At 34.2% G+C, this 15,837-nt stretch overlaps 1 protein-coding gene across 2 annotated transcripts; it reads left to right on the forward strand.

Annotated features, from left to right (window-relative positions):
* The first annotated feature begins 258 nt into the window (after positions 1 to 258).
* On the forward strand, positions 259 to 15,751 carry LOC132716272 (transient receptor potential cation channel subfamily A member 1-like). Of its 2 annotated transcripts, none has more exons than XM_060699507.1 (5): positions 259 to 768; positions 6,313 to 6,409; positions 7,148 to 7,345; positions 10,181 to 13,415; positions 13,689 to 15,751. In XM_060699507.1, exons 2-5 carry the CDS (start codon positions 6,320 to 6,322, stop codon positions 13,937 to 13,939), a joined length of 3,774 nt encoding a protein of 1,257 aa, XP_060555490.1. In that variant the 5' UTR covers positions 259 to 768; positions 6,313 to 6,319; the 3' UTR covers positions 13,940 to 15,751. The 2 variants fall into 2 exon arrangements, with proteins under 2 accessions (XP_060555490.1, XP_060555489.1); XM_060699506.1 differs by lacking the exon at positions 259 to 768 and adding an exon at positions 2,610 to 2,748.
* Positions 15,752 to 15,837: the final 86 nt, after the last annotated feature.

Here is a 15,837-nt window from a genome sequence, read left to right on the forward strand (position 1 = left end):
AAATTTGATACCATTGTATTTGACAGTTACTATGTAAATATATATTTGCCTATTTATTCAATCATTAAATCAATCGATCGAAAATAAATCAAAAATATTTTCAAACAATATTGCATGATAGTAACAGAATTATTATTTTTCAAATATTTCTAATTATTGATCACATTGATTAACAATTCTATGTTTTCACACTATTAACTAAGTCGCTATATTCGTCAAAATAAAAATCTTAAATTTTAAGTATAATTTATGTCATTGAAATTTTGTGAAAACGCTTCTTTTTTCGAATAATGTGGGGAAAAAATGTTTACTCGCATAGGAAACTTTTTTCAAAGGGGTTAAACAGAGAAAAAGAAGTAGCTAAATAAGTTCCTGGTGCATAAATTAGTTAATATACAAATAGTTCTTTTAATCTTTAAATCTCTAAATCTTGTTTTAAAACATTAACACGATTTTCTTTTCATTTTTTTACAAGATCGGACATGTCCACTTAAATCTTTTAAAATGTTGACTATATAATAGAAAGGTATTGAGTCGGTTTGTGTACACACGGCCGACGTTAACAGTATGGTTGGTTATTAATATAAGTCGATTTTTAATCAATAAAGTTTTAAAATCAATAGGTTATACAAATATTGTATACTTTACTGTGTTAAAATATATTCTAAATATATTCTAAATTTCTAAATCAGGAAATATAATATATATGTTTATATTAAACATGAGCTAATGTGGATCTTATATAATTTTAACGGTTTAATCCAATAGGTAAGTGCTTTTAAATACATTTTATAATGGTTCCGGTTTTTATATACAACGTAATCGTAAAATAGAGCTTTAACATAACCAAGTTTTAGGTCCTAGTTCTGCCAGACTGTTGAAGGGAAGTGCAAAGTGTGTACCAAAAAAGGTTGAAAAGCAGTCACTATGTATACGTGTTGAAGTAACAAAATAAAATATTATCCTACTTTATGTCTTTAATCATTAAACGCTAAAATATCTTAAATGGTCTTGTTCATCTTTCAATCTAAACAAGACTATTCACCATTTATCGGAAAATTTTCGTAAAATTTTCAAAATTAGTACTAACTAAATAGCATAGCGAACAGTGCTGACCATTATCAGTCAGCATGGATGTGTCGGCTGATCTTTGTCTGTACTGGTCGCGAGGGTAAAATATGCTGCCGCCATCAGGCTATGGGTAAAACATACTTTATAACTTAACTTGTGGAAAACTTTGTACACGTGCATAAGGCAGCTTGCCTGCAGATGAGGGAAATTGTTTCGATAAATTCAAACTTGAGAAAAATGTACTAAGAGTTTAGGAAAAGTAGAAAGATTCAAGAGTCGAGTAAAATGTGCATGTTATGGGCGATTAATGGTTATTTTTTCATTCTGTGTTACTATATTTACACTGCGTTACGAACGCAGAAAGGGCAATTTTTGCTTATTTTGACCTCTTTTTGTAATCAACGTGGGTTGTAAGTGCCATTGATAATGTATAAATTGCTTTCTTTTGGTTAATATACAATACTACGTTTTTAATTACTTTTTCATAATTTTTATGAAAATTAGCATTAATCTGGAGGCGTGCTGCTTTAAGCCATTGAGCGTGCAAACCCGTTACACATGTTTCAGTATGAAGCCAGACCAGTCCATTCATGGTCCCTCATGGTCGACTGCTCATTGTTAATATTTTTACAATGATTAATAGACTGCCCCAAATTGAAAGCACGACAAGTTCATTCATTCGTTCGTTCGTTCGTTCGTTCGTTCATTCATTCTTATGACATTACTTTTCTGTACCAAATTTTATGTATACGCAATAATGTACAAAACATTATCAATGTTCGAAACATTTAAAAAGCGTTGACTTTAGCTTTTCAGTTATTTAGAATTAAAGTTTCTGATAAGATTTCGTTTGTAACAAAGCGAGTATTTTTCTATTTAAACGAGTTTGATACCCATTTATTGAAGTAAAAAGTAATTCATTTCACTCAAAGGAAGAAATTGAAAAGGAAAATATTTACTATCAAGTAAACAGATTATGTATAAAAATAATCAGGGAATAATAATCATCACGTATGTACGTAATAGCATATTAATAAGTCAGTCGTAAATTTTTCCAGGGGATAAAGGTTTGAGCCCTAAATGCAATTTTAAACATTGTTTTATGTATTTCTTTAATAGTGTAATCTTGGATTGTTTCTATTTAAGAACTACATGTAGTTAAAATAAGACTAAAACACAGCATACTGGCATTTACAAAGGTTCGCGGTCTTCTTTACATTAAAGGGAATTTACTTTCAACAATATACTCATTATATATGTAGCTTGAAATGTTAATTTATACAACACAAAAAGCTTACTTAACGAAATGTAACGGAAACACCCGAAGTTTTACGACAGTTTGATCACCTTATTTTTCACATTTTTGTCCATCATCAGTAACCTAAAATGTAAGCATATGTACATACGATACATTCCTTGTCATGAGTGTATATGTATGTAGAAAGGTTAAATAACTGTCAAATATATGTATTCTGATATGATGACCATATTACATTAGCGCTTCATTTCACATGAGTAAATATTTTCTACTTTTTTACCCTAGTCACCCATCAGCTATTTTCACTTCTGGTTTGCGAAAATATATATTACGCGTTTAGTGAAACATAGTTAAGATGAAAACTTATAAAATAATTGAGTGACGGGACATATCAGGGAAATTACAAGAATGGCACTCAGGTAGGCTAAAAGGCTCACCACTGGGCCGGGTACTTATTTCGAATGTAAATACACATATGCACTTTGTTTCGATATGGGGCAGGGGAATTGGGCGTAAAAATCTGACTTTATTCTCCTACGTTTATCCTATGTTTTTCTCCCACCTTTGGCAACATTTTCTTTTACAAACAAATTGCTATGAAATAAAAATATCATATATTTTTTAAAAACTTCAGTATATTTTGTCATTCTTTAGTTAATTTAAGTGCAATTTTATCCTTTTTTTACTTATTTTTGAACAGAGGTGGAGATAAGTATATATATATATATATAAAACACGAGTAAAGTGTTTATAAATCTACATTTGAACCTGTGTTTAAGACCAAATCTAAAATGAATAATAGATAGAAACCCTGTTTCCAAATGCAAGCATTGGTTTTAAATATCTATAGTTTAACTTAAAATGCTTGAACTAGCTATCATTAAGGAAACTGTGTCTCCATTTTCGTAGTTTTAGACCTACACTATAATTTGGCTATGATAAAAAAATACTTAATTTTTCGTCAACATAAGCATCTCTCTTCATACTTGACCAAGTGTCATTGAAATTACCTTGTATTATGCGAGCTTTGTATCTTAACGGATTGGTGCAGTTTAATAACATTGACTACAAATTGTTTTCCAAAAAGAGCATTATACATGTTTGCTTTCAATCAATGGTGACTTTTTCGGCCCTTTCACGTAATAAAATTTAATCAATGAACACTCAGCGTTTTGAACCACGTGATGTTCCGATTGAAATGATTATCGGACCCAGTCTTATCAATTTAGCCTTGTTCCCATTTGTTATTGTTGAAAAAAAAGATTCTATATTGGACTCGTACACAGCTGTATAACCTATATCAGACTCAGCTAGCGACTCGTCCAATATGTATTTAACAGCTGTGTTACTCCGTATTGTACACAGCAATGTATAATAACCTCATAACATTTTATGATTATTGTAAATTAACATAACATTATTATAAATTGAAACCAATTTCTTTGAATAAGATTTACTTTCACTGGGACTACTTTTTGGCGCACTATATTATGGAATCTCTGAAATTTTTTACCTACCCTCTTTGACAATTTATTAATCAACTATTTTATTATTACCTACAATATTCATATTAATTGAGTTCTAATGCAGAATGAAGTCCTACCTATATTAAAAAAAACATTCGAATAAAACATCAGATGAAGTTCGGCCATGCATATATTTTGAACAACCCTAAAACACCCAGTTCTTTTTATTATATTTCGTGATATGGAACGCTAAACATAATGAAAATCTAGTTGTTAAGTGCTTAGTAACAATGATTTAACATGTTACAAATTTAAAAGCCCGAAACTAGTTTATAATTAAAGAAATATTTAACTGTAATCTACCTAAATATATGGAGCTAAATATAATATTGTATTAACTACAAAGTAGAGAAAACGCCTGTTTTTTATTATATTTCGATGATTTTATTATATTTTAAGTGATGCACATATGTATGTTTATATTTAATACGTTGTTTTTTTCCCATATTTTCTAAAGAGGCAATGTAAATTAAAGTTTTTACGTAAAGGGAAAATGAATAAATCTGTAAACGGTGGAATGATAAATATGTTTTTATCTATCATTTTATGAAAAAAGTGTTCTTAAATTACACTCGCATGACCAACGCATATATTTATTTGTTTATTTTATATCAAACTGAATGAAATAAATAACATGACCGTTATTGAATGGACAAGAAATAAGAAAAAGCACATGTATCTGTTGTTTGTATAGAGTACAGTTTTTCGGATATATATATATTTTATAAAAAATAAAAGCAATCAGTCTGACACGATTTGTATTATTCCCGGTCATACGAACGCTTTGATCTGTAATAGACATACGGAAACTAGCGGAATATTCCGAAGTATTGAAGTAAAACGGAGCGTTCCACTGTAATTGTTCAGATAAATCAAATATGTTTCAACGTTTCGGAAGAATACAAAAAAAACTTTTTGTGCTAAAATCTATATTTCGTCATGGTTTAATAACCGATGAATCAATTTTGAGTCTATCACTGCCAATGGAAATAGTTAACAATACATTTTTTCAAGGAAATCATTTCATATAACAACCTGGGTAGTTTTTAGGCCAACATCTTAATTATTTCCCTAGCTACTGATCAATATGTAGAATAAATACCGTATCATGATTGATATTGATTGAAGGTTAATTATTCAACTGAACATATCAAGTAAAGAGAAGCGTTTATCTAAATTTGTGCGGGCATTAAGGACATGTATACACTACTTAAAATACAGAGACGATTAAATTGGACAATTTCGAAAAATTATTTGAATCAAATGTACCTTAAATATATCAAACAAATGTGCTTGAAGGGAAGTAACTCTCCCTTATGCTATCATACATATGACGCTATTACAGGTACACATACATATATGCAATTAAAGATTGTATTTATTTAGATCTATATACAGTGCCTCCGTTGCCGGTTGATAAATGTCATCAGCTTTAATTATTTGCTTTTTACCCTGTGGGCAGGGATCTTTCCCATGATGTTTCCTGTGTTAAGTATGTACATCTTGCTAGCTTAATTAAGACCGAAAGTTGTATAATTCCCCTTTATGACTTACATAACACGTGGCACGGCAACAGAGGTTAGACATTGGAAAGTCGCCATAAGACCTTTACAGTGTCAGTTTGATCTAAAACTACCACCACCACCAACAACAACAACAACAGCAACAACAGCAGCAGCAACAACAACAGCAGCAGCAACAACAACAACACCAACAACAACAACAACAACAGCAACAACAACAACAACAACAACACCACCAACAACAACAGCAGCAACAACACCAACAACAACAACAGCAACAACAGCAGCAGCAACAACAACAGCAGCAGCAACAACAACAACAACAACAGCAGCAACAACAACAACAACAACAACAACAACAACAACAACAACAACAACAACAACAACAACAACAACAACCAACAACAACAACAACAGCAGCAGCAACAACAACAACAACAGCAACAACAACAACAACAGCAGCAGCAGCAACAACAACACCACCAACAACAACAACAACAGCAACAACAACAGCAGCAACAACAACAACAGCACAACAACAACAGCAGCAACAACAACAACAACACCAACAACAACATCAGCAACAACAACATCAGCAACAACAACATCAGCAACAACAACATCAGCAACAACAGCAGCAGCAACAACAACAGCAGCAGCAACAACAACAGTAGCAGACGCAACAGCAGCAGCAGCAACAACAACAACATCAGCAACAACAACAGCAGCAACAACAACATCAGCAACAACAACAACAACAGCAGCAACAACAACAACAGCAACAACAACAGCAGCAACAACAACAACAGCAGCAACAACAGCAGCAAAAACAACAACAGAAGCAACAACAACAATAAAAACCTCCTTACAAATAATCAGTAATAAGCTAACTATCACTGTAATCTTATTCAATTTAAATAAATCTTTATTTCAGACAAGCGATGGAGATGGTACGGCGGCGGAGGCTGGGGGCGGCACCAGACGCCGCAGGGGAGGACGGTGATTTTGTACAACTTAGACTAGTTAGAGAGGTATGACTGGTATTTGTTTTAGCTTCATTATTTCCATTACTTGTTTACATCATTGTAATGCTTGACAATTGTAGGTCAACGATTAAAAGAAGATCTTCGTAGGTCGGCTCCCTTTAAATCATAAACAATGAAATATTAAAGGAACTGCACTGAAGTCTTAAAAGTTTGAATTTCTAACATAAAGCAGCTCGGGCACTTAAAACATGCCGTATACTATTAAAGAAAGTGAAATGGCACTTTTGTGTTATTCTCAGCGAAATATGAGTGAAAAACGTTGCAACACTTTTCAGTCAAAATTAAAATAATCATTCTGTAAAAAACGGAATGAGCAAATGACCTAGAATTTTGAATATAAGTTATTGGTTTGGGCATACATCAACTGAAACATTTATCTCTATAAATTACTTCCAGTCTTGTTATGTAAAAACACTCAGTGGAGTCCCTTTAAAAAAATAAACATGTTTATCACATGCCAAGTGCTTCTTAAAAAAAGAAGAATAAATAAGTAGAACTATTGCATTACGGGGTACTTAAAAGAGTTTGAAAAATAATATGTTTATACTTAATTGAATTCACTTTCTGCCATTAAACCAAAATCAGCATTATTAACTGATTGACAGCATAGTTATTATCTATTCAAAAGTGTCATTCCGCTCATTTTCTTGATTTTCCCTTTAAGTGATAAAGAAGCATGTATATACATTATTTACACACTAATAAACTTAAAATAATTACCAGAGAAGAAAAAAAGAAAGACAAGCGACAGGGAAGCCGGCTGAAGAATTCACTAACGACAACGGAGCAGTTCGAGCAGAAACGGCTTTAGTTTATAAAAATGAGCCAAAGAGCCGCCCAAGCACAGCTGTTCGGATCCGAGCCGCCCAAGACTTGAGGGAGGAAATGTTCAAGGCTGTTGATTCTTCGGACAAACATCAGGTATAAGTCTATAAAATAGATCTTTCTTTATTTGTAAATTTTTATGCCCCCGAAGGATGGCATATTAAAATCGAACCGTCCGTTTGTCTGTCTGTCAGTCTGTCAGTCCGTCCGGCTTTATACATATAGACAGTGGTGGTCGTGTCCGCTCTGAAACTTCAGTATGCAGGGAAGGATTCTGATTTTTCTATCACATATTAATAACCATAGATTTATGGTGTGTCGCGAACAAGACTCGGGTTTCTACGACTAAGGTCAAGGTCACTGTGGGGTTCAAACTTTGTATTCTTATATTGTGATATTAGTGATTTTTGACTGTTATTTTTCTGTTTGTTTGTTGTTATAACCAGTTGCATATTATATGCCTTGGTTTAATAAAACTGAAACTGTCAATATTGATGTTAATATACATATAGGCAGAGATGGTCGTGTCTGCTCTGAAACTAATATGCATGAAAGGATTTTATTTTTTTTTATTTCACATTTGAAATTATCATAAATGTCTGATGTGTTGCCCATAAGACGCGTGTTCCTACGCCTTAGTTCAAGGTCACTGCTGGGGTTTAAACTTTTTCAATAGTTATGTTATATACATATAAATGGTGGTTGTTGTGTCAGCTCTGTAACTTCCATATACATGAAAGTTTCAATTTTTATTTAAAAATATAAAGTTACCATATATAGATGGACAATGTGTTGTGAACAAGACCCAGGTGTCTTTGTCTAACTTAAAGGTCACTGCTGGGGTTCGAACTTTGTCAATTTTTACCACCACACTTAACATGTAATAGGTGGTTTTTATATGTAACTAGAATCATTCGGGGCATTTGTCATGCACGTTCTGTGACAGCTCTTGTTTCACCATATTAAACAAAGGGCGTTAAAGGAAAATGGTTAATGATAAAATAAAGTTATGATTGAGCTGCTGTGCGTTAACTTAAAAACGTATCTGCGTAAACTCATCGATGTTGATTCAACGAGTGTACATGTACAGTGACGAGCGGACAGCAGACGTGATATGAGCCGCGTCACGACAAAATCAACATAGTGGGTTTGCGACCAGCATGGATCCAGACCAGCCTGCGCATCCGCGCAGTCTGATCAGGATCCATGCTGTTCGCTTATCAACTCTATTACAAGTGGAGAAACTGATAGCGAACATCATGGATCCTGATCAGACTGCGCGGATGCGCAGGCTGGTCTGGATCCATGTTGGTCGCAAACGCACTATGTTGGTTTTGTCGTGACGCGGCTCATAATTCTTTTGATTTGCAATATTGAAACATTTAAACACTTTAAAGCAGCATGCCTCCAGATTCATTCTATTTTTTTTAATGAAAATTTCAAAAATGTGTTTAAAATATTGTGAAGTGAACAAAGAAAATTATAGCCATTACTCCGTTAATAACGCAGTAGAAATATGGTAATAAAAACAGCAAAATCAGTCCTTAGTCGCACATAATATGCAGATTATTACATTTCCTTAAAATCTTAGTACATTTTTTTAATGGTTTATTTTCGCTAAATATTTTCGCTCAACTGTAGGCAGGTAGCTTTAAGTTGTAGCTTGAGACTACATTGAATCAATGTTATGTTGAAAATAGATTTATTTTTCGGCTCCATCTAAACAAAATTGAATCGTAAAGGTTCATAAATTAACATTTCTTTGGCAATACCACATTCAATACGTACTGTTTAATTAATACATTATTTTACAATTATTATTATTATAATTATTATTTATTATTATTATTATTATTTAATAATATATAATTATGATACAAGCATGATGGCTTTGTGAATCTTACAGTCCATTAAATCCAGTAAAACATTTTTGTTCAAGAAACCATTAATTCACGTATTGTTTATAAATGTATAGTTTAAAACAGAATGATAGCAAGCTGACTAAGCTAATGAAAATATATATAATATATATAATTACATTAACTATTATAAGCAAAGCTGTATCAATGGAGACCTTAAAATATTAAAGCATTACAAACTCTTTTATTAAATCCTGGTTGGACGTAGTTTACATAAGGTCGTTGACTTCAAACCACTTGCCACTCACCGCTGTGGGTTCGAATCCCGACAGGGACTTTGGATTCTTTCGTGTGAGTTAGCTATCCAGTTAGCTTACGGAACGTCGGTGGTTCTACTTGGGTCCCCGTTCATGCCAGAAATAATGCACGGAGGAGTACCTGAGGTCTTCTTCCACCAGTAAAGCTGGAACGTCGCCATATGACCTATACTTTGTCGGTGTGACGTAAAACCCAATCAAACAAGCAAAAAAACGTAGTTTATAGCTTTTTTATACGTGTACGAATTGTTTGACCTCAATGGGCAAATTCACGGCTATTTTAGCACACACTACAGACTCTGCAACCAATCAGAACCTGACAATATCAAAAAGTGCAGCCAATCGGAATCTAACACATTCAGAATCAAATGCCAATTCAGAATCGAATGTGTAGCCAATCAAAATTCATAAAGTGTAGACAATTTAAATCTACGGGATAAGAACGTGTAGAAAATTGGAATATCAGACAAGACTATCAGAATGACTACTAATTCTTAAAAAAAAAAATAGAAATTCAATGTTCCTTTTGTTTCCCTTGAGGAATCAAATCAAACTGCTTACGTCAAACATCGATTGAACAAATGAGCGATTATTGGTGTCTACGCTCATACGTTCAGTGGTAGTTCTAGAGGACCTTGAGATATTCTTGTAAAGCAGTTAACGTCTATTTTCGTGAGAAACTTTAAATAAAAATATAATTTTATCTTAACATGTATCATATTGATTTTCTTTTATCATTTATGTTTTATTTGCAGTTACAGACACTTTTCCAAAAGGTTGGTAAATTTGGCAGAGTAAGTGAGATTCGGGATCCTATTACAGACGAGAATGTGTTACACTATGCATTGTCTCGTGACAAGAAGGACATTGTTACATTTTTGATAGCCCTGGAAGATGTTGATCTGTTGATTTCATACCATGGCGTACAACGGTCGGGTATGCACGGAAGAAATAACGCTCTGCATACACTTACTGAAAGGCATGACACTGAAATGGCAAAGTTCCTTCTGGCAAAAATGCCATCGAAAGAAAAACGTCTTGAACTTATGAAGCTCGAAACCGCAGTTGATATACAAGGTCAAAGACCAAGGTTATTTTCCTGTCTTCATTTAGCAGCTTATTACGGTCATACAGATTTAGTGGCTCTATATCTTGACCAAGGTATGGATGTTAATCATTTAAATGGAAAGAAAGACACGCCGTTGCTATGGGCAGCAAGATGGGGCCATGATGAGACAGTTAATCTGCTGTTAGACAGACATGCTGACCCAGAGGTGAACAATGACAAAAGCTCAACGGCTTTGTACTGGGCGATCCGGTATGAATTTCCAAAAACGGTTAGTTTATTATTGAACAAGGGCAAAGCAAATCCAAACACAAAACGAAAACTTGGCCTAATAGCTCCGATAGTAATTGCTGCAGCATACGGGAACGTTGAGATAATGTCGCTACTATTACAGCATCCAGATATAAACATGAATGTTACAGTTCCTGGTGGAGAGACGCCGATGCATCACGCTGCAAAAGAAGGTTGTCCGGCAATCATAGAAATGCTTATAAAACGTGGAGCATTGTTTGATGAACAGGACGAAATCGGTGACACGCCACTTCTTCTCGCTGCAAAAAGCGGTCACGTTGATATTGTACAAGAGCTTATACGAAAAGGTGCAAATGTAAAACACAGGAACCACGAAGGTCATGACGCTTGGTACTTTGCTATGGAAAATGAAGACAATGCTTTACTTGAGACGCTAGTAATAGCCACGAGAGATCACGAGATTTCCTGGAGACAGCCGCTCTGCATAGCAGCTAACAGTGGTAGATGTGACAAATTTCAATTTCTTCTGAAGATGAACATAGACCCAATGAAAGCCGATGCTGACGGCAACACATTTCTACATCATGCCGCCATGTCAAACCAGAGCGAGATCATTGACAAGTTCCATGAAATAATATCGTTAAATACTCAAAACAATAGAGGAAATACACCATTGCACATTGCTTGCTTCCGTGGAAACACAAAAACAATAGAAAGTCTTATTGCGTGTAAGGCAAAAGCAGATGTAAAGAACAAAAAGGGAGAAACAGCACTACACGTTGCAGCATACTCCAAACATATTACAGCTGAAATTGTGAGAAAGCTTGTGGATTATACGATTAAAACACACGCATGGGAAAGTTTAAATGCAAAAGATTTTGAAGGCAATAACGCTTTACATATTGCCGGAAAGTTTGCGAGACCAGAGGTCTTATGGGAATTCAGATTCGTGCCATTTAAAGATAAAGATAAAGATGGTCTGCTTCCCCTTCACGAGGCAGTAAGACCTGGCCAACCGGAAGCGCTTGAAATTATGCTGGATATATTCGAAAGTATGCAACGAGATGCCAGAATAAACGAACAAAGCCGAAAGAACAGTGAAACTGTTCTTCATCTAGCTGCAGACGAAGGCCACGCGTCTGCTGTAAAACGATTGATCTCCCTTGGTGCGGATGTTGCTATGAAAGATATCAACGGTAATACTGTTCTGCATAGATTGACCAAGCACTGCGCTAATGACACTCGTTATGTTACACGCCATCTTGAAGTGATTGATACAATTCTAGAAAATGTTGTGAAGTGGTGGTGTATTAGAAATAATGTCCCTTTCCCGGAGGAGGAAAATCAGGATGTTTTAATGAATCATCGACGAGAGGCCATTCTTTTCTTGATAAATGATATCATCAATAATGAAGGTCTTTCTGTCCTTGACCAAGCGTTCAAATCGGGTGTTCCTGAAGTGCTTTCGAAACTTTTGATGCTAGACGGCGTTACTATGTTTGAACGGCCTGATAAGCATGGGTTTAATTTTGATATTACATCTTTGACACCGAAGAGCAACGATTCAATGCAAGGCTGTTGTAGCGGCGGACGTGTGTCACCTTTATCAGAGAAAGATATAATAAGTAAAACACACAATACAGAATTTGAGGGTATATCTGGCATAGAATGGCTTATCAACTATACGGATAAAGCCCGAGCGGCAGAAATTTTAGACCTTCCACCTATTCGGCTTATTGAGCAGTACTATAGATCTATGGTAACTTGGACATTTGCGGCTCTTATGTTCTTCCATATAATTTACATGTCTATATTTACATACGTCGGTGTAGATCTGTTGAAGAAATTACGGAAAGATGAAAGTGCCATCAATTCCTCCGATTCGGAGACAGTTCTAATGTACATAGTTGTGCCCATTGAGCCTGCAATCATCTTGATTTACGTTCTGTACACACTTATTAGATACTGCATTACAGGAGATTTAGGCCGTAAATCGAGAATGAGCAGGAAGGAGGGCATACGTCAAGTGGTGTCAATCATTGCATCTTACTTATTCTTCGCAGTGTGTATTGTTTTTGCATTACTTGTGTTTGCATGGATTGGACTATTTACAGAAAGGTATAAATATCAGGACTATTTTCTTTCGGCGGCGTTATGCATTGGCTGGTTACTGACAATATCATTTACACGTGGAATTCGTGCGATTCATTATTTCTACAGAATGTTGATCAGCATGATATTCAGGGATGTTTCACGCTTTATGATTGTCTATCTTTTTGTAATTCTTGCCTTCGGATTTGCCTTCCACGTGCTGTTTCAAATATCGACTGCTATATCAGACGACTACCCACATCCGGGCGATACGTTATTTTTAACGTTCAATATGATGATAGGAATGGGAGAACTATTTGACGACAACTTCGAAACAAACATGGCGGCTGCTGGACGGACAACCGTATACAGTAAAGTTTTATATCTGGTTTATATAATCCTTGGAACCATTGTTCTCCTCAATCTACTCATAGCCATGATGAACGATTCGTATTCCATGATCTTAAAAGAAAACCAAATCACGTGGAGGATTGAATCTGTGAGTCTAGGGGTGGATATTGAATCAAGCTTTCCTGCAAGCCAACTCTTTTCGAGAGTTAAGATCACTAGAGGAGAATTAGGTAATTTTAAGATGTCAAATATTCAATTTGAGTTACCTCCCTTTAGCCTTCATCTAAGTACAAAACGTAAAGTTGAGTTTCTTATTGTCATGCATCATGTCCTTTAACGTATACATTTTATTGTATTTCGCCTGTATTTACTACATTAGAACAACAATCTATTAAATAGTTTTTATTATATACACTTTTATTTGATGTTCGTTCTCCATGCTTTGTCTCGCTTGTTTGTTGTTGTTGTTGTTGTTTTAGCATACAGTATTTTTCTGTTTTCAGGACCTAAAGCAACCAATATACCATCGGAACGTTGGTATGTTAGCATGCACGAAACATTATTTGATCAATTCATGCGGGAAAGTGACAGGAAATACTCAACTTCAACAGACGCTGTGACAAAGCGCTTGGAAGACATTGATACAAGAGTAGCGGAAGTAGAGCGTCAAACAAACGACAAATTACAACATATATCTAACCTTTTAGAACAGATACGAGACCGGAATAAACCGGTTAAAGAAACGGACAGATGATCACTAAAACATGTGCCAATGCAAGGATGTACCGTTGCAGACGACAGATATTTACGACTGATATTTTGATTATTCTTTTATTCTTGGATCTGATTCGGCAAATATTATTATTATTATTATTTATCATTATTATTATTTTTATTATTATTATTACATGTATTATTATTATTATTATTATTATTATTATTATTCCATTCATATTTCTTATTTTTTCTATGATGATATTATAATGTTAGGGACAGAAATTTACTTGACGATAGGCAGAACCTGATACGCTCCATTTAATATGTATATCAACATTACTTAAACAGGCAAATTTCTGTTTTAGAATGGGAAAATTGAGCGCAGGAAACCTGAACACACGCTTTTGATCCATTCGCGTTTTCTTCCAGCATGTCATATGTTGTTAAATTTGCGAACCGAAAGATAACGTGTAGATCTACTAATGATTTGGATATGCATTCATAAAGATGGTAAAATGATTTAAAGCAATCTAATAGCGATTTTTGCCATTTCTTTCTGCTCAATGTAACATTATTATAAGAATGTTGAATTTATATGTCCTCGTACGATTTTGTATGACAAAAACAACAAAGATATATTTATATTAAGCAAATCTTACAGTCATGGCGAGTTTATTCAGATTTTATTTTAGTTTGATTATGATGGAAGCTATAGGCTTATAGACACTCTTCTTATCCTAGAACCAACAACCAGTACTGAACAATCAGTGTAAAGTTTCTTGCTCAAGGAAACAACGACTTGTCCTTGACGGGATTTGAACCTATGCAGCCAGCGATCATTACTTACATTAGATTACTAGTTCCACGCGTTAACCAATCAGCCATGCCGTCACTTCATGGCGTATTTGAGTGAAATTTTATTTAAGTACATGTTCTCATTGTGATTTACAAATCTACATTTTTTTAATGTCAGGTTACCCATTTTGTCTCCCTTTTTCATGTTAATTCATAATTTCACGACATAATACATAAAAATATATAACATTGTAATTGTAGAATATAAAACTTGCTCAAATTGAGTCAGCAGAACAGCGGTGTCATTTGTACTCATCTTTTCCCTTTTTATGAGTAATTGTGATAAATTACATTATTTTTGTACAAAGCAAATTAAATTCTTTATCTTTTTATATAACTGACCCTTAGATTTTTAATGCAATTAACCTATCGAATTGCAAAAGAAAATATTTTTAAAAAAAGTTAAGGAGTTAGTTTCTCACGTGTATTAAAATGTTGTGTTTATGCAACTTGAAACATATATGTACACTGAATTTATGTTAATTTTCAAATAACATTTAGGGGCGTCCGTGACCGAGTGGTTTAGGTCGTTGACTTCAAACCACTTGCCCCTCACCGATGTTGGTTCGAATCCCAACAGGGACTTTGGATTCTTTCAGGTGAGGAAGCTGTCCATGTAGCTGACGGAACGTCGGTGGTTCTTTTCATGTGCCCCTTTGTGCCTGAAATAATGCACGGAAGGGCTACTAAGGTCTTCCTGCACCGGTAAAGCTGGAATTTTGTCATATAACCTGAACTGTTGCTAAAACACAAAAAGGGTCAGGAATCTCACAAGAAAAAATATATTTATGTCATTTTATACGAGTTATTTGCACGTGGTAAAGGGCGAAACTATTCTGTATAACAAAGTATCTATTTTTACGCCACATATTGCAATTTTTTACACATTGTTATACGAAATATTTTTATACGACTATTATTTAATTTATTTAATTTATTATATAGCATTTACAATTGTTATTAATATTTATTAAATAAATCTAACAATATGCAATTTGTTTGAGTTATATTGTAATGTTTAAGATAAATCTAGTTGTGTAATTAATTCGTTTAATATATACACATTTATAACTGTTTTTA

This window comes from Ruditapes philippinarum, unplaced genomic scaffold (genome assembly GCF_026571515.1).
Source record: "Ruditapes philippinarum isolate M1 unplaced genomic scaffold, ASM2657151v2 ctg3144_1_1_1_1, whole genome shotgun sequence".
NCBI classification, from domain to species: Eukaryota; Metazoa; Mollusca; class Bivalvia; order Venerida; family Veneridae; genus Ruditapes; species Ruditapes philippinarum.